Below are 22440 nucleotides of genomic sequence, written 5' to 3' on the forward strand. Positions count from 1 at the left end.
GGAATGACCTAAAAAAAGGGGAAGTGTTTGTAAACCGATGCTTTTCTTTTCACCTGAGCTATCTCAACTTCACCTCTGCTTTGTCCATCATTCCCTCCTTTTGTGCTCAGGCCTAGGCAGGAAAGGCTGAAGGACAGCAGATGGTAGGCTGACTGTTGCTCAGTTGGGAGAGCAGCTCCTAACATTTGGCTCACACCTGTCAGCAGACTCCGTATACACTTGTTTATCCTCCTCTGTACCATATGTTTCCATGCAAAATCAGTTCCTATGATCTATTGCCTTAGTTCTATCACTCCTATTATGGTTGTAACTGAGCATTTCACAGTCATTAATGCATTTACCCTGACAGCATCCCTTTTGCGTAGGCATCTAATATCACCCACTATACAGATGGGTTAACTGAAGCTCGGATCCATAGCTCCTCGAAAGTGTCATTCAAATCAATGGGAAGGAAACACATCTCCAGGGGATGAAAGCATGGGACAGCAAGTTCCATGCTCACTTTCACCCAAAGAATTTGCAGTGGAGCGAGGGAATTCCTCTTTTGGATCCTACACGGATGCTCAAAGTGCTGGAGCATTCTTTATTTCTTGACACAGAGCTGTTCTTCCCTGCATTTGCAAGCCCAGCAGAACTGTGGTTGTTGATGTCCAGTTTTTTTACACACTTTACCAGTAAAACCCGATCTTGCAACTCTCCATGTTCTCACCAAGGAACATGGAAAAAGATGCTGTCCTTGTCAGAAGATATAATTTAAAAGTCAATTAAAAGCCCGTTGGCACAATGTAGTAATAACAATCAGCTCAAAAGTATTCTGCCCAAATGAGAAAAGCTGGTAAAATGTGCTTCTGCTGCTCTGGATACTGTTTCTCCCCTTTCCACTATTCTTTGTATTCTTGTGTGACTCTCAGAAAATAACTTCTTTTCAGCCCTTCTGATTTAAAGTCTATGTAGGAGAGGAACAGCATTTTTTAAAATGTACTGTATGTACCTATCAGTCACCTACTTATTAATTATAACTAAAAGCATGATTAATCTGTCATGGATAAGGCTGCTAAGTAACCAAAGTAACTGGAATCATACTAATACTTTTCTGTCACTTATACAAAAGGTAACATTATTCTCAGTGTTTACCTCTGTGTGTACTAAAGCCCATATAGACAGCAGCTGCATAGCACTGGTAATGTTCCTTCTACCACAGATGGGATGAGGTTGCATCATGCATATCTGTATTGCCCCCACAGTGCCTTTGCAGTGATTTATTTCCTCAACACTAGTCCGACTTAATGAGGTTGTCATTTGCAAATAATTTTGCCTTTTAAAATTGATAACAACTACATTTATGAGAAATATTTCCGGGGACTCATAATGACTACAACTGAAATTCCTCTGTCAAATTTCATGCTGAGAGGTCAGCATGAGGACCAAGTGGTTACTTAAGCCCTGCAAAGAGTGGGAGCTAAGGGATATGTAGGTCTTATACAAGTGTCAGTGTCTAAGGAAAACAATTCTTTTGATATGGCACATCATAATTCTTTCTCTTCTGTGTACCTTTTCTATAAATATTCAATTGATTCCTTTTTTAATAGCCTAGATATTGGAAAGTTAATTTACAATCACCAGAGTGAGCTTTGTAACCACACTTGAAACCCTCAAGCATCCATCCTGCTGAGCAGTCAATGCATGGATATGCTAAATCACAGCTGAGCTACGCTGTTTAACTTTTAAAATGTTAGGAGGAAAAGCTTTTCACATAAAAGAGTTTCAAAACTGACACCTCCAGAAGACTAATTGTGCCCTGCCATATTAGGAGCAGAGAACAGGTAGGTCACCCATTTAAGGGACCATTCCACTGATGCCTGGGTGACTTGCTAAGACCTGATGCCCTATCTCTCAATGTTTAAAGTGTGAAGAATGCAATCATTTGGCTCACTAAATATCTAATGTATGTGTTATATATTTATATTATTATATATATTATATTATATATTTTATTATATATAGATTTAAACTATATTATTTCCCTCCCTCCTTTTATATATTAAATATATATGAAGAGAAAAATCTGACTTGAATTTTGTCTTTTTTACACCTACTAGGTTTTTGGTTAAATAAGACAAAATTTTATATAAGAGTTTTGGTGTAAACTACCTGAAACTAAGGAACTTCAGTGCAAGATGATGTCTGCAAGTTGTAATCTGCATCCCTTCTGTGCTGCATGCCTTAGTAACCCAAATGAAGAAAGTATTTTGATTTTCATCTCAGTAAGCACCTGCATGCAGGCAGAGTCTCAGTCAGTAGGTTTCTGACCATACAGATTTGTGGAAAACTCCCAAAAGTAGTGTAATAGTTTTTATTGTCCTAAACATTGCTGTGGTCAAGTCACAGTCAGTGTAGGGGGAGAAAGTAGAAGATTGATAAGAAAATATAAACTGCTCCAGAAAGTGTTTGTGTGGCTTTTACTGTCCTTTGCTTAGCTTTTTTTTTTAATTGCTCTTTATTCATCAGAGTTTGGAGTAAATGCAGTCCCGTTTTAATTTTTTGAAGCCATTCACATGTATTATAATGGTACAGAAATTTTTAAGGTCACCATTAAATCTTGGAATGCTGCCCTTAATGTAGCAATTCCACTATTTTCTTGCAAAACTGTGCTCCTCTACTCTTTCTTATATAATAAGCATGATATCCTTCTGTTTTCTTTCTTTCATTCTGCACAGCTGTACTCTTTCATAAAGAGACAGTCAGTTTTGATTGTCACATTGAAATATGTATTTTTTCTTCTTCGTTTATGAACGGCAGGCTTGGATTTTCCTTATGGAATAGAAATTAAAACAGCTCTGACATTTAGAATGTAAAGGAATTGCTCCAACTGATTATAGTTGTATTTCAATGAGTCACTAACTTTTGATCTAAACTTCCTGACATACACATCCATATATATTAATCATTATGACATCATTGAAGAACTATTTTTACCTTGTTAATAAAAGCTGAATGCATTTGTCAACTTGTCAAGTTATATTTAATCCAGTGAACATACAGTGAGATTAGGAATGACACGTGCTTTCAAATAATAGCAGAACTCAATACTACATGTCTGAAAATGTTGTGCATGTAAAGGCATGTAACATGTTTGCAGCATTAAAATACCTGTGAAAAGCATACTGTAAAAAAACCCCACAAAATGAATTAGGTTTACTAAGAAGAATTAAACCTACCTGTCAACAAATGCATGGTGTAATAAAAAGATAGGATCATTTGCAGAGCCTTGTACTTGGGACATGGAGCCATTCATGTAGATATGAAGCGCATTATGCAAACCACTTTGCGATGGGTTTGATATTGCAGTCTGTGGATCAGCAAAGCCTGTAGATTCAAGAGGAAATCATATATCAGTAAAGCCTGTAGATTCAAGAGGAAATCATATGCTGATATGACAGTGTGTATAATTCTTTTTCCAGTAACAGTGAAGATCAAAGTACCTACTTTCCCTTCATTTACATTCAACTTTTTAGACAAGAGCTTAGGAAAACATGTAAAGGAGTGTTAATATATTTCAAAGGCATAGCAAAGATGAAATTAGAATAAGCTAAATTAAAACTCCTGCCATGTAGTTAATGCAGCATGTCAGCAAATGTACTGCTAAATTGCTTTATATATTTAAATTTCTTTGTCCATTTTGTCTGGATGTTAAAAGGCAACATAATCCCTATAGATATTTAGGTGCGCGCATTTATTTATGTTGAGAAAATTTATTCACTTTATTTTCATTTTGGATCTCTATACTTACAGGTTGCTAAGATAAAACAGGCTATTTTATCCCACAATATACTCATTTATTTATTAATGTTTGTCTCTATGACTATGTCCTTTTATTGATAGGACCCAACACACTACAAACTATAATCCAACATTTACAGGAGGACTTGGTAAGTAATCAATACTCTTTCACGGTCAGACTTACAGGCCAGATTTACTTACAGGATTGCTGTTATTTTGGAGGAACTTAAAAGATGGGTTTTGAGAAGACCCAAACTCTCAAAGAGGAAATACTGGAAGATGAGTCTCTCCATTAGTTTTTATCTTGGTAGCCTGTCCATTCCTCAGCTCTGATGTTGGTAGCTCCACTCCGTGTCCCAACAGCCAAGCTTCCTCCCTACTTGTAAGGACTCCTAGTAAAAGCCAACTCAACGATCTGACCTTCTTTGGAATTTTCCCAGAGAGAAAGAGCAGAAATATATCTTGTCCTCCAAATCTATTTCCAAACCTAATGCTAGTTCTGCTATTTAAGCCATGACACAAAACCTCTCTGATCTATCTCTTTTATTTGGTTCCTGAAGATGTATTCCTCTCACAATTTCCACAAGCTGTGGGATGAGGAAGCGTAGTGGAATCACATTAAGACATCTTCACATTTAATAATCAAATAAAAAGGGCTGTGAACGATACGGTCATTGTGTTGATCTTCAGTGTTTTTCCAATATTGTTGCAGTTTATCAGGTATGCAAGGCAGGGAAAGGAAAGATCTTAACTTTTATCTTTGTGAAATTCCTCACAGACTTTGAACACTTGCGTTATTTACTTATTTGGACTAAGAATGAGAATTTATAAAGTACTTTTGAAGTGAATCTCCCATCAGTTCTTCTATTTCATGCTGTGACTCACATCATAAGGCAATTTCTGACTTTGCAAAACTGGATTCCTTTTGGAGGATATCTAAAATGTACCAACTATTGGGGGACTGAACTACAGCTACTATGAAAGAACCCCTTCCCTTTCAAAACTCTCATGTGTAATGTGGAATTCAGGTCCACAGTACCAAATGGTTTGCTCTGCACTTGTTCCTCTTGGAGTCACACAAAGTATTAATTGACATGTGGCTAGAGTTGCCTTATGAGTAAGGAAACCTGAGTTTTAGACCCAGCTAGGACTCTGATCTTCTGTGTGAAATGATTGCATTTCTTTTTCACTCTAAATTCCCTCACTGAGCTTTGTCTTGTTAGTTAAGTTTTTCAAACAAGGGAAGAGCATCTGACATAAATCACTGATATTTATAATAAGAATCAGATCATAACCATGGCACCAAGAAACCAGCATACCATACTAACCATCCATCTTTCTGATTCTAATAGTATGAGAAAGCTTTTGAGAAATTCACAGAATCACAGAATATGCTGAGTTGGAAGGGACCCACAAGGATCATCAAGTTCAACTCTTGGCCCTGAACAGGACCATCCCCAAGAGTCACTCACTCCCATGTGCCTGAGAGTATCATCCAAACACTCCATTAGGCTTGGTTCCCTGAGGAGCCTGTTCCAGTGCCCAACCATTCTCTGGGTGAGAAACCTCTTTCTAATATCCAGCCTAAACCTCCTCTGACACAACTTCAGGGCATTCCTTCGGGTCCTGTCACTGGTTACCACAGAGAAGAGACCAATGCCTGCCCCTCTGCTTCCCATAATTAGGAAGACGGAGTTGAAAACATAATTAGGACAGTTGGAGGAAGTAAAGTTGACTTATTATGAAAATTGTAGGTTTTTAAGGTGAAGTGAATCTGGATGTAGGAAACAAAGAGAAACAGACAACTGCAGATTTTGAGTACATCGGATGTGGACCAGGATTATTGAAGAGCCTGCTGGGTGACATAAAGAGCAAAGGACAGAAGTTCTCAAAGAGAGAATAGGGCTCACAGAAATTTGAATCATGGTGAGTGCTATGTTACCTAGCTATCAAATCAGGGGGATCAGCAGAATAAAATATTACTTATGAAGAACAATTTATATTGACAGGCTGTCCAGAACTCCTAGAAACCAATGACAACAACTTTGACTTTCTTTGCTGATGGCCACAGCACATGGTCATTGGGATCAGTCAATTTAGCAATACTAGAAAATTTCTGTGAATATTAACAAAATATGATATATCTGTATATTATTCTGAAGCAATTCTTCCACTTATATTCCAATCCATTACAAATATGTTTAAGGGAAGATAAACTTTATTCACGGTCTAGGCAGAAGGCTAGATGTTTTATATCAGATTTGGGATTCTTCATAAATTTCTTAATTTAAGAACGATCTAATAATTCATAAAAAAACATCAAATATTCATTTTGGCTCTGGTTAGCTTTTCATGGAACATCTGCACACAGGTAATTTATTTTAATAATTAAAATCTCTATAATTGGGACAGCTTTAGCAACCCCACCCTCTGGCTCCCAGAGAGTTGGAGTGCATCCAGTCATGACAAGGGTGATGTCACATTTATCCCTGCACATGAGAAGTTCTAATATCTGATCTCTTGTTACAAAAACTCCATATAAATTGTAAAGTTAGCAGGAATAAGGCTGCAGTGTGGTGTCACTGTATTTTATTAACTTGGATCTTATTCTTTGCTCTTTTTAAAAGACTTAGGTAGAGTCAGCTATGAAGGATGCCGTACTATTGAAAAGGGATGGAGTCACCTAAAATGCACATGTGAAAACTTTACTATTTTTTCGGAATACAGAAAACTTTGATAAGGTAGCTGCAGTAAAATCACCTCTATAGCAGATGTGAGACTACAGATATACAAGCAGGTGAGCTGAAATAAGAGCTCCCTGTCTCTAGATAGGGGAACTCTACTTTCTCCACCTGTCTTGCCTCATGTTGTGGTTTCCTCTTCTGTGCATAAACTGCACCTCCTCAGTCCTTCTGTGAACTGATTTCACTCACTATTCTGTCATTAAACTACCTTGGAGTGTGGGATGTCAGGGTTTTTTTCCAGGCTATTAAAGTACAGTATCTCATGTAAGGATATGATGGGAACCAGTGACAGTACCAAAAAAAAGGAGGGAGAGTGGCTGAGTAATGGATGAAGACTGCAGTGAGCCACTAAATCATGTGGCCAGCATAGGAAGCTATAACATTCAGAGATCCTTTTAAACCCTTGTTTAATTATGGTGCATTAGAAATAGCTATCAGGGCATACATCACTGAAGTGAAGTTTCCCCAGTGATTTCAACAAGAGAAAAATCACAGTTTTGGGGGTTCATAAACCTGATTCTGCTCCTACTTATAACACTGTTAATCAGCAACGGTGATTCAGCAGATTTGAAGTAGCTTCACTGGGCCAGGTTGAATTAAATTAGGTGAGAATTGAGACCAAACTCTACTATAGGGGAAGCTAATGATGCCACTCAAAATTAAGGCTGCCTGACAGATTTTAGGTTGGTTTATAGGCGGTTCTCACAGAACATGCTATTAGGTCAAGTGTATGTCTTTTAATAGAGTATTTAATTATATTAACTGTAGATTTTACCATCTACTAGTAGAGACCACAGAACTCCATGCACAGTCAAGTGCAGAGCTTTATGTGTTGAAAGCAGGTAGTGTTTTCCTCAGTTGCTCATTAACCACTGGCTGAAGCAGTGTAACTGCACTTAGCAGGTATGCAGAGCTTGGAGAGCATTGGCACCATTCAGTGCCACAGAAACAGAGGAACCATTCCAAAAATCCTATCTCCTTTGATTATCTTAGGGAACTACTTAACATCTATGGCATGCCTAACATCAGTTAGATATTCATAACAGTTTTGCAGGTGGTTTTCTTAACTGCAAAAATTTTTTCTTACAAAATAAATTTTAGTTTTTTCTGACTTTCTAGGCCAGTGGTAAGGAGAGCTGGTACTTTAAAGGTCAAATTCTGCTTTGTATGTTGCATGTTGAGGGGATTGAATGCACCCTCAGTCAGTTTGTGGACAACAAGTTGGACAGGAGTGTTCATCTCCTGGAGGGCAGGAATCACACGAACACAGAATCTCAATTAGGTTGGAAAAGACCTCTGAGGTTGTCAAGTCCAACCTATCACCTAACACCACCATGTCAACTAGATCATTTCACTAAGTGCCATGTCCATTCTTTCCTCAAACACCTTCAGGGATGGTGACTCCACCATCTCCCTTGGAAGCCCATTCCAATGTTTAATCACCCCTTCTGTGAAGAAATTCCACCTAATGTCAAACCTAAACCTTCCCTGGTGCAGCTTAAGACTATGTCTTCTCATCTTGTCACTAGTTTCCTGGGAGAAGAGGCTGACCCCCACCCAATTACCACCTTCTTTCAGATGTAGAGAATGATAAGATCACCCCCGAGCCTAAACACTTCCAGCTCTCTCAGCTGCTCCTCATAACACTTGCCTCCAGACCTTCACCACCTTTGTTGTCCTTCTCTGGACTCAAGGCAGGCTCTGCGGAGAGATCTGGACAGGCTGTATTGATGGGCTGAGGACAATTGTATGACGTGCAACCAGGCGAAGTGCTGGTTCATAACATGAGTGCTACAGGCTTGGGGAAGAGTGGCTGGAAAGCCGCCCAATGAAAAAGGAACTTGAGGTGTTGGTCAACAGCAGCTAAACATGGGTGTTTGAACATGGGAGCTACGGGTGTTTGTCTGGAAAAAAGGAGGCTCAGGGAGGAACTTCTCACTCTCTACAACTACCTGAAAGAAGGTTGAAACAAAGTGAGAGTTGGTCTCTTCTTGCAGGTTACAAGCAACAGGACAAGAAGAAACAACCTCAAGTTGCCTCAGAGGAGATTTTTATGAGAGTTTAAGAAACATTTCTCCACAAAAGAGTGGTCTGGCATTGGAACAGGCTGTCCAGGGAAGTAGTCAAAACACCATCCCTGGAAGTCTTTAAAAAACATGTGGATATGGCACTTGGGAATACAGTTTAATAGTGAAAATGGCAGGTTAACCATTGGACTTGGTGATTTTAGAAGTCATTTCCAGTCTTAACAATTTTATGACTTTATTGTTTAGTGGTGGACTTGGCAATGTTAGGTTTATGGTTGGACTCATTGATCTTAAAGGTCTTTTCCAACGTAAATTCTATGTTTCTCTATCCGAGTCCAACTGAATAATATACTTAGTCCCATTCTCCCTGGGTATGATTTTGTTCTTTAATAAAGTTTTCGCATTTTAGAGAAGCTCAGGTCAGGTAGATGCATCTACTTTAAAATAGGAGGGAAAATATAATAATTTTAAGACCGTATCCTTGCAGATCTTTATAGTTAGTAGTGTTCTTCTAGCTTATGTTCATGGATTTTTTCTACCATTGGCAAATTCACAGAAAACTTTTCAGGGTTAGATCCTACATATTTTCTTAAGCAGTGTTATTGCTGTAATCCCTCTAGAGTGAGGTAGCTACAAGATCCACAGAATTAGATCTAGGGGACTAGAGTAAAGGAAAGTTTGTGATTATCTAATTTAGACCATGTCATGATCTACTTTTTTTTCTTAAAATTACTCTTGTAGAGTTTCAATGTGGTCTGTGGTGAATAGTCTTTCTAGTTCTCTAGTAGTGACTCTTTGCAACTTCACAGCACTTTCTCAGTGTGCAGCATAAATTTACCTAGAGTTTGAGGTTCAGCTGGGTGAGGAATGTTGGCTGTAGACAGAAACTTTTTCAATTAGAAGTTTTCTGTTGGCAAACTTCATATTGAGAAACCTTTCTTCATTAACTGTATGGATCACTGTGAAAATACTGAGGAAAGATTTCCAGATCAAAATCTCTCATTTCAGGAAAAAAAAAAAAAAGGAAAATGTCCTATTAGAATGAAATTACATTTTGAAATGTTTGATGTTTTATTCCATTATTTCATGACAGAATAGCAGTAACAATACATAATTGTGACGGACAAAGGAATGCTATGACATGGCTTGGCTTGATACCATTTGTCATGAGTTAATTCATGCATAATGAAAGTGATGTAGAGTTGAAGAATATTTTTTAATGTTCTTTTGCACTTTGTGCAAAACTTAGAAGGCACTGATTTTCATTTGAAGTTGCCATGAATAAACTAGTTTCAACTATAGAATCTGTTCATAAAGAAAAAGAAATTCTAAGTTTTTCAGCCATCTCTTAGTCTTAGGAAGTAGCATTCAAGATGTCACGCCAAAACTGAACTGAACAAAGAATCCAAACTATTTAATTTGCAGTTAGCTATTCCATTTCTGATCTTACCTGATGCTTTTAAACTAGGCTGATTTTCTGTTCTCTTGTATCCATGACATTTCCAATGAAGCCAACACTGTTCCCCAGTTAGGGCCATGAATTAACAAATCCTATTTAAAATAATTGCTTCCAGGGGCAAAGTGCAAACTGTTTTTAATCTGTTTTTCATTCAATGCAGAATCTCGCCTGCCCCAGAGTGAGAGGACAACTCATGTGCTTGACCTCATAGGGGTGTTGTTTTACTGAACAACACTGACCTTTGCTGTTTATGACTGTTGTGACATAAATTCTTTGGTGTCATAATTTCTGTCTCTGTAGTAGCATTTTATGTTAGTCAAACAGAGATTCAGACTGTGTTGTTGTGATCTGCTCATAACGATGCCGATACTTATGACTTTGAAAGATAAAAGTTTTAGTCTTTGTTCCAGTGCACTGCAGAATGGAAGAGCATAAAGTTTTGCCGAGAAGGGGATCTCCTATGTGAACACAGGTGTTTTCCATTACAGAACTGAAACCGAGGAGTAAACCTAACATTGGTGTAAATCAGGAACTGCCAAATTACAGCCTCTGGCTTGGTTCCAATCACCTTTCACATACCCAGAGTAATTTTAATAAAGTCAAAGGACTTACTTTGGATTTTCTTTGGATCTAAAAGAGATTAGAATTTGACCTTAGGTGTATCAGCACAAAATTGTGCAAGTAAGTAAAGAAGAACTGAAAAGCTTGTTGTTTAGAAAAAGAACAAAATGTTAGGAACTATAAAGTGTTAACAGGTTTGTAAGAATACTGTAATGTAGTGAGTGGTCAATTTAAGCTTGGCATGTGTACACAACAAAAAATTAAACGGGTCATTTGTAAGAAAGTAACTAATACAATATGAGGGGTTTTTGGCAGTAAAATTTGTTTTAAAACTTTTCACCATCTTTTTCAACATTAGCCATGAATTCTTGACTTCAAATGGCAGTTCAGTATCCTGTTAGCTAAATAAGTTAGTTGACAGAAAAGTTTGTGTTCCTGTGGTGTAAAGATGAGTGTTGAAATAATTCAGGTTAAAAAAATAAAATAAAAAACTCCCACAGACTGTGTCATTACTTTTGCTTACAATATCAGTAATATGATGGTAGATTCTCAGAATCTCATGACTTATTTACTTAAATTCCTTTTTCTCTACTCCTTCTACTCCACTCTTTTCATTTGTTCACATACTTTATGGAGTAAAATGTAGGTGGACCTCTACTTAATTATGTCAGCTTTTTCTTCCCATATTTCATGTTGTTTCCCTTTTCAAGGACAGAAAGCACAACTATGTCCAGAGATGGAGTCAAATATTGTCTAGATTCTTCCTTGGCTGAAGCAGGCAAGTTCCAAATTTCTGGCCATTTTAGAAAGAAATTGGTTCACTTTTCCCATGAAAGCTTTATGGCGTTCCTCACAACATTATGACTAAGACTGGATGTATCAAAAGCTTTGCTTTCTTAGAATTACAGAATGCTTGGGGTTGGAAGGGACCTTAAAGATCATCTTGTTTCAACCCCTCTGCCATGGACAGGGATGCCACCCACTAGATCAAGTTGCTCAGGGCCCCATCCAACCTAATCTTTAACACTTCCAGAGATGGGGTATCTACAATTTCTCTGGGCAACCTGTTCCAGTGCCTCACCATTCTCTGAGTAAAGAATTCCTTCCTAACATCCAATCTAAACCTTCACTCTTTCAGTTTAAAACCATTGCCCCTTGTCCTGTCATTATTTGCCTATATAAAAAATCCCTCTCCCTCCTTTTTATAAGCCTCCTTAAGGTACTGGAAGGCTGCAATAAGATCTCCCTGAAGCCTTCACTTCTCCAGGCTGAACAATTTCAGCTCTCTCAGCCTGTCTCCATAGGAGAGTTGCTCCATCCCTCTGATCATCTTCATGGCACTTTTCTTATCCTCACTCCTACTCCCATATTGCATTGTTATGACCTTATAGAGTTCCTTGCAAGCCAAAATCTCTGGGACATCAAAAGTAGATCATATTAGATTCAGCTGATATGTGTTGCTGTATAAATATTTATTTATAAGTGTACAATATGTTATCCTTGCTTATTAGCAATTTTACCAGATTCAAAAGAGTTTAGTAGACAGATAATTGAGAATTTCTTTCAGTAAAGAACTGTTTACTAGTAAATTAGGAAAATTCAAAACAGGCTGCATAGCGATATAATTAAGATAACTAAATTATCTTGGAAATTATACTAATGTCAGTTTTGAGGGCTAACTTATAATAATCCCTGTTCCTCAGAGTTTAGGGAGAAGTCTGCTATGGAGTTCACAGTGGAAGGATGTAAATATAACATACCAACTGTCAGCATCCTCTTTCACCCTTGTTGTCCAACCTGGTCCCTGGAAGACTGTGAATTCCCGGGCAAACCTTTGATATGGCCATGGTTGTGCATGGTTATGCACAAGCAGATTATTAAATGACCTCCTTTTCTGCAGTGGTGCATTTTTTTGCTGTGCCTGGTGCTGACTGTAGCAGGAGACAGTATCTCCCAACAGATCGATTTAATGTCTGATCTATTCTATAGTTTATAGTTTCTTATCAAATGCCTTTAATGTGGTTCCTTCTGTTGCTATTCCAGATGAAAGCATAACTTTTTCTTTCTTTTTGAGTTATTCTTCATGGAGTCAGTTCAAACCACCCAGAGTTTAAAGACTCTAGCCCTAGAGAGAATCAATTTAGAGATGGAAATGGCATAATGGAATGAAACATGTTACCTTCCAGAGTGTTTCGGAAACTGTAATTGGCCATTTTATCCATGGATCCAGATTCATACTGAGTCAGTGACAGGCAAAATTCAACATCAGCCGAGGATGGGAGCCTTGGGGTCCTTGATTTATCGTTGTTCCCAGGATTTCGCCTTATAGGCCCCTCGCTCGTGGCATTGCATAAAGCCTGTTGGCTGTTGTAATCTTCAGACCGAGTACAAATTACCTGTATAAAACACTTTCTATTAGAAGAATTGCAATGAAAAAATATAAAAACAAAAGAGATACTTTGATTGATTTTTTTTAAGAGCAAATAAAATGTATACTATAATGTTTGTTTCAAGAATATAATTTTTTATATTTTCTCTGTATGATTTTAATATAAGCTGGTTATTTCTTAGAAAACACCCCTCTACTACAGTGCATGTTTTGAAGAAATGTACTAGTCTGTATCTGAAACTACCCCTCTGGACTAAGTCATCAAACCTCATTTATGCTCTTGAAAACTCACTGAGGCTAAATTCGGTGTTACCTACCAATGCAGCAGGATGTAGAGTTGAATTTGCTGCTGTAACTGCTAAATGGAGGCTCTTTGGCTTCAACAGACTACTGAACAAAGCCATAATCACAGATTTTTCTCCCCACACAGTAAGAGGAGGAATTGTTGACTTGAAATATAAGAAAAAATCTTTTATTATGAAAATATCTGTCTGTGCTTTGTCAGTCTAATGTCAACTTACTTTCACTATATCTCAATGATGCTACATGTACAAAATCGAAAAACTTGCTGCCGTACTTTCTAGAAATGTTCTGGAGATGAACATATACCACCAACTGAAATACTGTAATAATGGCTATTAGGAAAGGATCTTAAACAGAGAGATGAATACAGATATAAAATACTGTCCGAATCCAGTATAATTGACATAAGTTTTCTCAGTTCACAGGTAAAGTCCAGTTACAATGGTATAACAAGTCATTATTTGTCAGATGATCTATAGAAGCTGTCAGTCCAGTTTGAGACTCCTGGTAGAGCAAGATAGTTCAACGTAACTTCAAATGGTAGTCAACTAATTTTATCTGAGTCACACTTCTTCACATTTGTCATAGGTTAAAAGTGTCCACACAGACTGTAAGTTCCACTAAGATGCTGCTCAATATCTTTTTAAGGCATAGTAATTTATTTGTAACCTAATGATGTGGGTCTTCTAATCACCACGAGGTTTTTCTTGTAGCTCTCACAGCATTCCCTGCTTGGCAGAGAAGTGATCAAAATGAGAGCAAGGATTTTTTTTTCCATATTCTGGTACAATAAACCTACAGAGGATTATCACAAGGACTAACTCCTATTTCTACTTTATATTCAGAACTTGTCTGACATGGAGTCAGGATGGAGGATGGTGAAAAATATAATGACACAATGACAAGCAGAAGATGAGATTGAGCGTTTAGTGGGAGTGTATATTGGTAGAGTTGGTAGTTATATGTAAATGAAACAGAGCAACAGTGGTTCAAAATACAGAACAACAAGTTGTTCTGTATCCCTAGCAAGTGAAGCTAAGGCTCTGAAACAAACTCACTGTCTATTGTTTTGTTTTTCTTCTGAAAAAAAACACCAAAACAAGTCAAACTTTAAAGCACCAGAGATCCCTTCAAAACACAGGACTCTGTTGTTAGGAAGTAATTGATGTGGTTAATGAGAAGTTTGTGTTGAGAAAGCACAGGTCTCATTAGTGAGTGAGACATCATAGGGGAGAAAACACCTAAGACTGAAACCTCAACTTCTTTTATCCTGAAGGTATAGTTCTATTTCATGGGCTGGAACAACGGACAAGAAAGTGGGTGAAAACAACCATCTCAGCTTTGAATGAAGTGGAAGAGTATGAGATCCTCTGTTAATGAAGGAAGTGAGTGGGAGATTCATTTCACTGGTACTAGCCATGTACAAATTGCCAGATTGAAGTAACACTTTAGGATGACCTCTGCAGTCAGGAGCGAGAGAGGCGTCTTCTGAGTGTGATTTAGCCCTCCCATACCAGATGTCTGGTAGGTGAGATGTACTTACCTCTAGGGGTGCCTGACTCTCTTCATTGACTTAGTCAGTGAAATAAAATGAGTAAAAAAATCGATGCAGAAACTGTCTCTGGACTGCAGTTAGCAAGGGGAGCAAAATTAAGTGTTCAACTTGATGCTCTGCTTCTATATTAGCATGGGATGAATTGCACCCTGGAGGCATGGACGTGCCTCTGAAGACAGAGACAAAGGCAAGTTGCTTGGCTGCTGAACTAACTTTTGAATAAATAGGAGATGAAATGAATCCTTTTGTAAGTGATTTGACAAAAATTTCACAGAAAATGTTTGATGAAGATGGTGATATAACATAGAGTTCTTAAGAATCTGGAGTTCTTAAATGATAAATTTTCTATGAATATGAATATAATGAAAAAATTATTCTCATCTTTTTTGCAGTAGATAAGAAAGCTTATCGGAGAAATTTGTGCCCAGAGACTGCTCTATTAGCTGAAATCTGCCCTAGTTTGTTAAAGCTACTGAGGTGCCCTTGCAGGCTGTAGGTAGTTGTCCAACAGAGAGTTTCATGTGTACATGACCCCCAGAAGCTCACCAAGTGGGTCAAGATTGTACTTCTAAAAGGAATTGAAGTCAGGACTCTGCCACTAAGGAGTATCTTCTAAGAATCCCCACCAATAAGCGAGGGGTAGTGACAGCGAGAGACCTACAGTTATAAACACAAAACAGATACAGTGTTGTTTTTATGATTGATTTGTATTACTGAGAGAGTTTATTCCCATTAGAAGGAAAAGAGGGGGATGATTCAGAAGATCTTCTAGTAATTTTTTTGTTTATAAAAATGTACCATCCTGTGTCCCTAGAAGTGCATTAGTGAAGAAGGCAAATGTGCCTTGGCTGGTGAAGCTCAACCTGTTTCCCAGTTGTGACTTGACTCAGAAACTACATATATGTGGATTTTCTATTTAGCTTACTCTCCTATGGGCCTTATCTAGGTTCATATCTCCTGGGTTCTCTGCCCTGCCATCTCCTATCTTTCATCCTTTTCCCACAGCCCTGGGGATATATCCCCATTGTGTCTTAAAAAAGGAATCACATGCTGTCTTCAACACTGGGTTCTCAGGTATTCAGACAGGGAATCTTAAAGCATGTGCTCAAATATATCTCTAAACAAAGGAACTTTCCCCCTTTGTTCTATTTATCCATTTCAGTGGGACTTGATGTAACTGTTAATGTCATGAGGCTTATGAATTGTTAGAGTGCTATTTTTTTTTCATTTATGTCTCAGTGTAGCCCTCCTTAACTGTCTGACTAATCAAATTCATCCTAAACAGAAGCCAGGTGCTACAAGGCAGTTGATAAGTCGCAGTCAAGAAATGCCAACATAAGCACCAGGAATGAAAATACTTGTCTGTAACCTTCTGCTATTTTTTTTCTGAACCAGAAATTAAGGTCTGGTCATAAAATTAACAAGGATACTTTTCCAGTAAGATTTAACTTAAGTGATATTAATTATGGGTCTATCCTGAAACTATAACTTGCTCTTTTAAGTGATAAGTGTAAGTGATAACATAACACAGATCAGTCAAATAGTTCTTTCTGAATATAATCTGCATACAGTATAGATAAAATAGGTCACACCATTGCCTTCTTTTTGTTCAGCAGGAATACTTTCTACTAGAAAGATGTTGGTTTAAAATATGATCTTCTATTCCCTTTCAGAACAATCCTGAGCAAATTTCTCAGTTCACCTTGGACAAAGCTTAAAATTACAACTGCATCTGCCTTCACAAATTCGCCAGCTCCAGGGAAACTTAGGAAGATACTCAGAGGAAAAGCTTATGTAAGCAGTGAGTAGACCAAATGCCAGTAGATGGCAGTCCAGAATATGCAGTATTGCATCTGGACCTTGTAGCACCCAGCAAAAAACATCCTTCTGTGCATTGCAGTGAAGATCTTGAGCACAGCTCTTTGGAGTGTTTCTTAGAAAACAGACTGTAAAGGCTACTGTCTCACACCTTTGGTAAATGGGAAATCCTTTTGCCTTTTGCTTTGCAACTGCTTGCACAGATCAGCCCTTGTGACAAAATAAAGTGAAATGCATTACAGGAGTCTTCAGTGATGTTCAGTCCTTTCTCTGCTATTTTTAAATTCAAAACTGTGGAGTGGTTTGTGACAAGCTCCTTAGGGTTATTTTTTGCTTATTAGATCTCAGGGGCATTCAGTACTATTGAATACTGTACAATTCAATAATATGTGCCTGAACACTTGCAAAAAGGAGATTTTCTGTGTTATTGAAATTACAAAGTGATCTGAAATTCCTTAGTTTGTTGGGGCAACACAGATGCTCAAAGGGCTTGTTCCTTTATAACTGATCCGTTGCTCTGCTTCTCTCCTGAGATCACTGAGCAGAGATCTGCTCCCCTCCAGAAACTGTATCAGCATATTTTCATAGTGTTGTGTTCCAGATTAAACAGCAGAAAAGAACCACTTCAGACTAAAACTAGAGCAACCACTTGACTTGCCGATGTATACCAGACACAGACATGTGATGTGGGCACTTCATGGCCTTCCTTGACACATGTCTATGTCTCTGTTTGTCCTGCATGAAGTGTGGACTCCAGATAACCGGCAACAGAAGAAACCGTATTTTGGGACCTTGCTTTTATAGGTGGAGCTTTGAAAGATGCTGGATCTATAGTAGAGCAAAAAATTTTTAAGAGATTCTGCATATTTGTATCTGATTCTTCATGTAGTGCTGAATATTGGCAGGAATAGAAGGGTAAAACAGGCAGAGGACTGAACAAAAAGAAGAAAATTTGGAAAGCAAAGATTTGAAGAAATTCTAAGAAACATCTTGTGCAAGGATAAGATAATTATCTTTCTTTCCCTTACAGCACATTCATTAACTGGAGGAGCTGTGAAACTCAAGCTAAAAGGAAGTGAGACAAACATGAAGTGACAGCACTGAAACAAACTCGGGCCCTTCAAGGTATTTTCTCAGCCTTCAGTAAAAGCTGGCTGAGTTTCATCTTTTTACTTGGAGGCAGCCCAGAACTGAGGGGTAACCTATACCCCATTCAGCACCTCAAAATGGTGCTGGCCTGGAGTAGAAAACTCTGTTAACAATTACTGCTGAAGTATTCATTAACACTTATTGGTTTGACAGACCATGATTCCCTGCTCTCCAGCTGTCTCCAACTGCTGCTGTTTCAATGTCCGCCATGAAATCACTCAGGCACATCTCTCTACAGAGAGATGGTAGGCTTCTTTTTCTACTAAATTATTAACAAAATCAATTTTTATGTAATTCATTAGTTACTAATTTATACAGCTCTGAAAGTGTATATTATTTATCTTTTATATTACCTGACTCATTACATGAGCAAGCATGGCTGTACACTAGCGAATGGCCAAGCAACCACAGACCAAACTCCACTGTCATCCACTTGTGATCCTGTGGACAGTGAATTACAGGGACATAGAGAGGCTGAGGATACCTGAGTGGCTGCTCCTGCTGTGCACAGATCCTGATAACCCCGCACTGTGGTACTGAGGTGGCATGTGAAGAGGTACCTCTTTCTAACAGGAAATGTTCCAAATTTATAATCCATGGAAGCATATCATTAGAGACTAATCTTCATAAACTCTTCCTTTATAGCTACTTGCTCCATTTGGGCTGTTGCTTTTTAATGTACCAGCCTGTAGTTGGCACCAAAACCTATTAAGTTGCAATAAAAAATAAAGTCATCGAGTTCATGTGATCCTCAGGTGTCCACAAGCAGATGGATATAAGATTTTGGTTGATTTAAGTACCAAGAAGTGCTGGCTTCTGGTGTTAGTATTTTTAAAAATTTCCTGAAGTTTTTAAAGATGGATGTAAAATAATGCTTCAAATGATGCTGTCAGACTATTCAATACAGCCGTCGTATTCAACAATATAGCTCCCTTATAAACCGTGCTTAGAATTAAAAAACTGCATCTGAACAGCTGAATTTCATATTTCTTATGAAGTCATAATTTCAGATAATGGATCTAAAGTGCTGTCACTATTAGTTCAGGAGCATTATATCAATTTTCTATTTGTGTAACTTGTTTCTCTTTTATAGTAGCTTTGTTTTAGTGTAAGTGGTTCTGCAGGGTGATATGAAATGAAGTGCTAAGGGAAATTTTCCAGTTCTTTCTTGCAACAAAGAATTGGCTGCAGGCTTACACCAATACATCCAAGAGCAGCCAGCTCTCCACATTATGCAATTGCTTCTCTCAGGTCTTAGGAGAGACAAAATACAAGGGGCTGAAGTTGGTGGTGTTGCCTCCGTATCACACTAGAAAACTAAAACAGCACTTATATTCTCCAGCTTTATTTGCTTCATCTTGTGTCTAGCACACCATGGGGATTCCCAAACCTTAATGTTAACTACCAGCAGAAAGATTCTGCTTTTATTTGCAGAGGATTTTTATACATTTGCAACTCCGCTGATTTCAGTTATTTCTCAAAATTAATTCTGGTACAGAGGAGAGAAGAGTTTCGCCTCCTACCATTTAGAATCATAGAACAGTTTTTGTTGGAAAGGACCTTTAAAGGTCAGCCAATCCAACCCCCTGCCATAGGCAGGGACATTTGCAACTAGATTTTTTTTTTTAATCAAATCAATTATCTTGAATAATTGTAGAAAAGGGCACTAAAACAAAACAAAACAAAAATATTGAAAATGTCATGAAAGGTCTCCAGTTCCCATATAGTTTTCTGTTAATTCAACACGGAATTGCAAAAATTGGTAAAACATTAGTATGTCTCATGCAGTCCTAATGCTGAATGCAACACTTGAATCATCACAAACAAGTACTTGAAAACATGAAAAAATCCTTCCCACATATGCTACCACATGAGGTAATCAAACAAAACCAGTAAAGGATCCTGATAGTCTTGCTGGTAAAAAAGATGCAGGAATAAGAAGTGTCACTTAAATGACAAACATGAGAAAAATGTGGATGGATAATTCACTCAGCTAAGTGATAACAGCAGCATGTTGAAGAAAAACTAAGGTGAAAGCAAGAATTTCAGCATGTATCCATGGGTATCCATGTTGCCATGGCAACTCCTCAGTGGAATAAAGTATTTTCTCCTTTCTTTGAGGTTAAAAAAAAGAAAAGGGATGCTGTTCTGCAAATAGATACTTTACCTTTTTTAAAAATAAATCTATAACCATTTCCTAACATAGCAGGCATTGTTTTGTTGTGCTTTGGAAAGACACTTAAAATTCTAAAAAGGATACCATATTATTGATTTCACTTGCCCTCTTTTAATTTTGAATGCTTGTTAAAGCCTAAATTCCTTCACATTTCTGGATCCTCCTCTTTTTTTTTTTTTTTCCCAATCACGCTGTTTAGCCACAGAGCTTGGATAATCAGTGTATTCTGAAGCAGATCTGTGGCTCTTTTCCGATTTAAGCTAAGGCTATTTTTGTTCCCTTTTGATTTTCTGGAGTGATATTCTGTGCTTTGTGCTACTTGAAGGAACTGTATTGACTGCTATTCTCTACTAAGCAATTGTTTAAATTTGGATTCAAAGCTAATAAAGAAATATCAGTGTCTATTTTACCTTTACTCCAAATTCACTGACTGAAAATGTAGACCTGTTCCATCTCTTTTATTCTTTCTCTAGATAGAGCTATACATAGATAGAAGATGTTAAAAGGGCTAATACCCTTTGAAGGTAAAGTTATCATGGGCTTATTTTGGAAAGTTTGATAAAAGTGTAACATTTCCAAAAGTGGCTGAAAAACATAGGTGGTAAACATTTTCAGAAATTACTTGGAAAACTTCAGCAAAGGACTTAGGTGCTCTCAACTACATACACTGACACTGAACATGTTTTAAACATAGTACATTTTTTTAATATTGTACTCATCAAAGTTATAGAAAAATATCACTTACAGCAACTTGTTTCATAACAAATTCTTTATTTTCAGAATATATTAGTGAGAAGTTATGAAACTGACTGTTTCAAAAATTTATTAATTGCTACTCATAAATTTTCTGGGTACTTATTACTAGGATGGGAAAATCTTAAGTATCTGGATAGGATTAATAAAACCTTTGGAAAAAAAATGAGCAATCTGACACCTCCATCTGCTAGTAACTTGCTGATTCCTTTGTACTACCTGCCTCCTCCTACCTTGGTTGTCTCATCCAATATACTGTATTTATAGCTCCACTTGACACATGTAACCCATGCAATTCTGGTTTCATTTAACCCACTCTAACATTTGTACCTTTGTCACATAGCCTTTTATTCAGCTCAGTGCAGAACAGCATCAGAACTACTTCTTTCTGATAATGCAATCTAATTAAGTTAGTAGAGTTCATCCAGATTCAAGTTGTTAGAAATGAGCAGAATCTTAGAAAATGGGATGAAAATATGTGTTTGTACCTGTATCTATTTTGTGACTATGCCTACTCTGGTAAATTAAATATGCCCAGGAAATTTCCCAGGCACTGAGGACAAACGACATAAAATAATCCATGTCTATGTCAGTAAAATCATTTTAGTGTCCCAAACGTGGTATCTGTATGCAAACATTCTCCTGGGAAAGGTTCTTGAAAAGCACCTGTTTGGGGGAGAAAAAGGCATGCCAGACAATAGCCTAAAATAGTTCTGTTGAATAGTTCTACTTGAATTTAGAGGTATATACGTGGCCTGTATTATTCAGAGAGTACAAAACAAGACTAAATACAGCACAACTAGTCCAGTTAGCCCAGTTGGCTGCTGTTTTGTAATGCCAGAATATCCCAGAGCTACTTGAATTTGTGTCTCTTTCCGTTAAATCACTGAAACTGCCCAACCTTCATTTGGGCTGTTGCTACAGAAATAAATAGAACAAGGATAGATTTAGACAGCATAATCATAGACTTCAGCGCCAGAAGCAACTGTTGCTATTGTCATGATGGAGTGTGTCTATCGAAGCTAATAGACCTTTGTCACTGTATTTTAGGTGATGTAGCAGTAATAAGCAAGAGACAAAAAAAATCTAGAAGCTCTCAGTGTTAGAACAGCACACTGTAGTTCAGCTATATAAGACCTTTATCACTTATGTATATATGTAATTTCACCTTGTTTTACAGCTAATTTGTTTTACAGCTACAGTGCTTTTAAGTTGCAGGCACTATTGTATTTACCTCTTAGTTCCTTTGAGCAACAGAGATTATTTCTTGTATTTTTTTGAACTACTGATGTGAATTATACAGCTGGTTCTTCTGTCCTTTAAAGATTTTGTTTACTTGTTTGTTTATTTGTTTAAAGTTGAAAGCAAATTAGTTTAATTTGATAGTTTTTAACTCTTGGATGGAGGAATTCACTGGGAGAGGGTTAGCGAAAACCCTGTACTTCAATTTCTATCACTCTGCCATCCATAGTTTTGCAATGGTTTTGTGCTAGAAATTTTTGTACATAAGTCCTGCTTTTTCTGACCTGACTGCTGCACCAGACTCAAACCTATTTAACCTGCTAAAGGCCATGTTTGGACACAAAGGCATAATTTTCCTCCTTCCACTTTACCTTCGGGTTCTTAATTAAGCAACCTAAATCCTACAATGAGAAAGAAATAAGACAAAGAGACAAATGAATAGTTCTAAATGAAGATTATGTCCACATAAAATTTGATTTGTTTT

At 37.5% G+C, this 22440-nt stretch overlaps 1 protein-coding gene across 2 annotated transcripts in view; it reads right to left on the minus strand.

Moving 5' to 3' along the window:
* TYR (tyrosinase) overlaps positions 1–22440 on the minus strand; it is a 56982-nt gene that overhangs the window by 33423 nt on the left and 1119 nt on the right. For both annotated transcript variants that reach the window (XM_051779255.1, XM_051779256.1), the window contains exons 2-3: positions 12751–12967; positions 3219–3366 (exon numbers count right to left, since the gene is read on the minus strand). In XM_051779255.1, the coding sequence (XP_051635215.1) occupies positions 3219–3366; positions 12751–12967 (365 nt within the window). The remainder of the gene's footprint in view (positions 1–3218; positions 3367–12750; positions 12968–22440) is intronic.

The sequence above is a fragment of the Manacus candei genome, unplaced genomic scaffold (genome assembly GCF_025592945.1).
Source record: "Manacus candei isolate 608988 ecotype Guabito, Panama unplaced genomic scaffold, ASM2559294v1 h1tg000014l, whole genome shotgun sequence".
NCBI classification, from domain to species: domain Eukaryota; kingdom Metazoa; phylum Chordata; class Aves; order Passeriformes; family Pipridae; genus Manacus; species Manacus candei.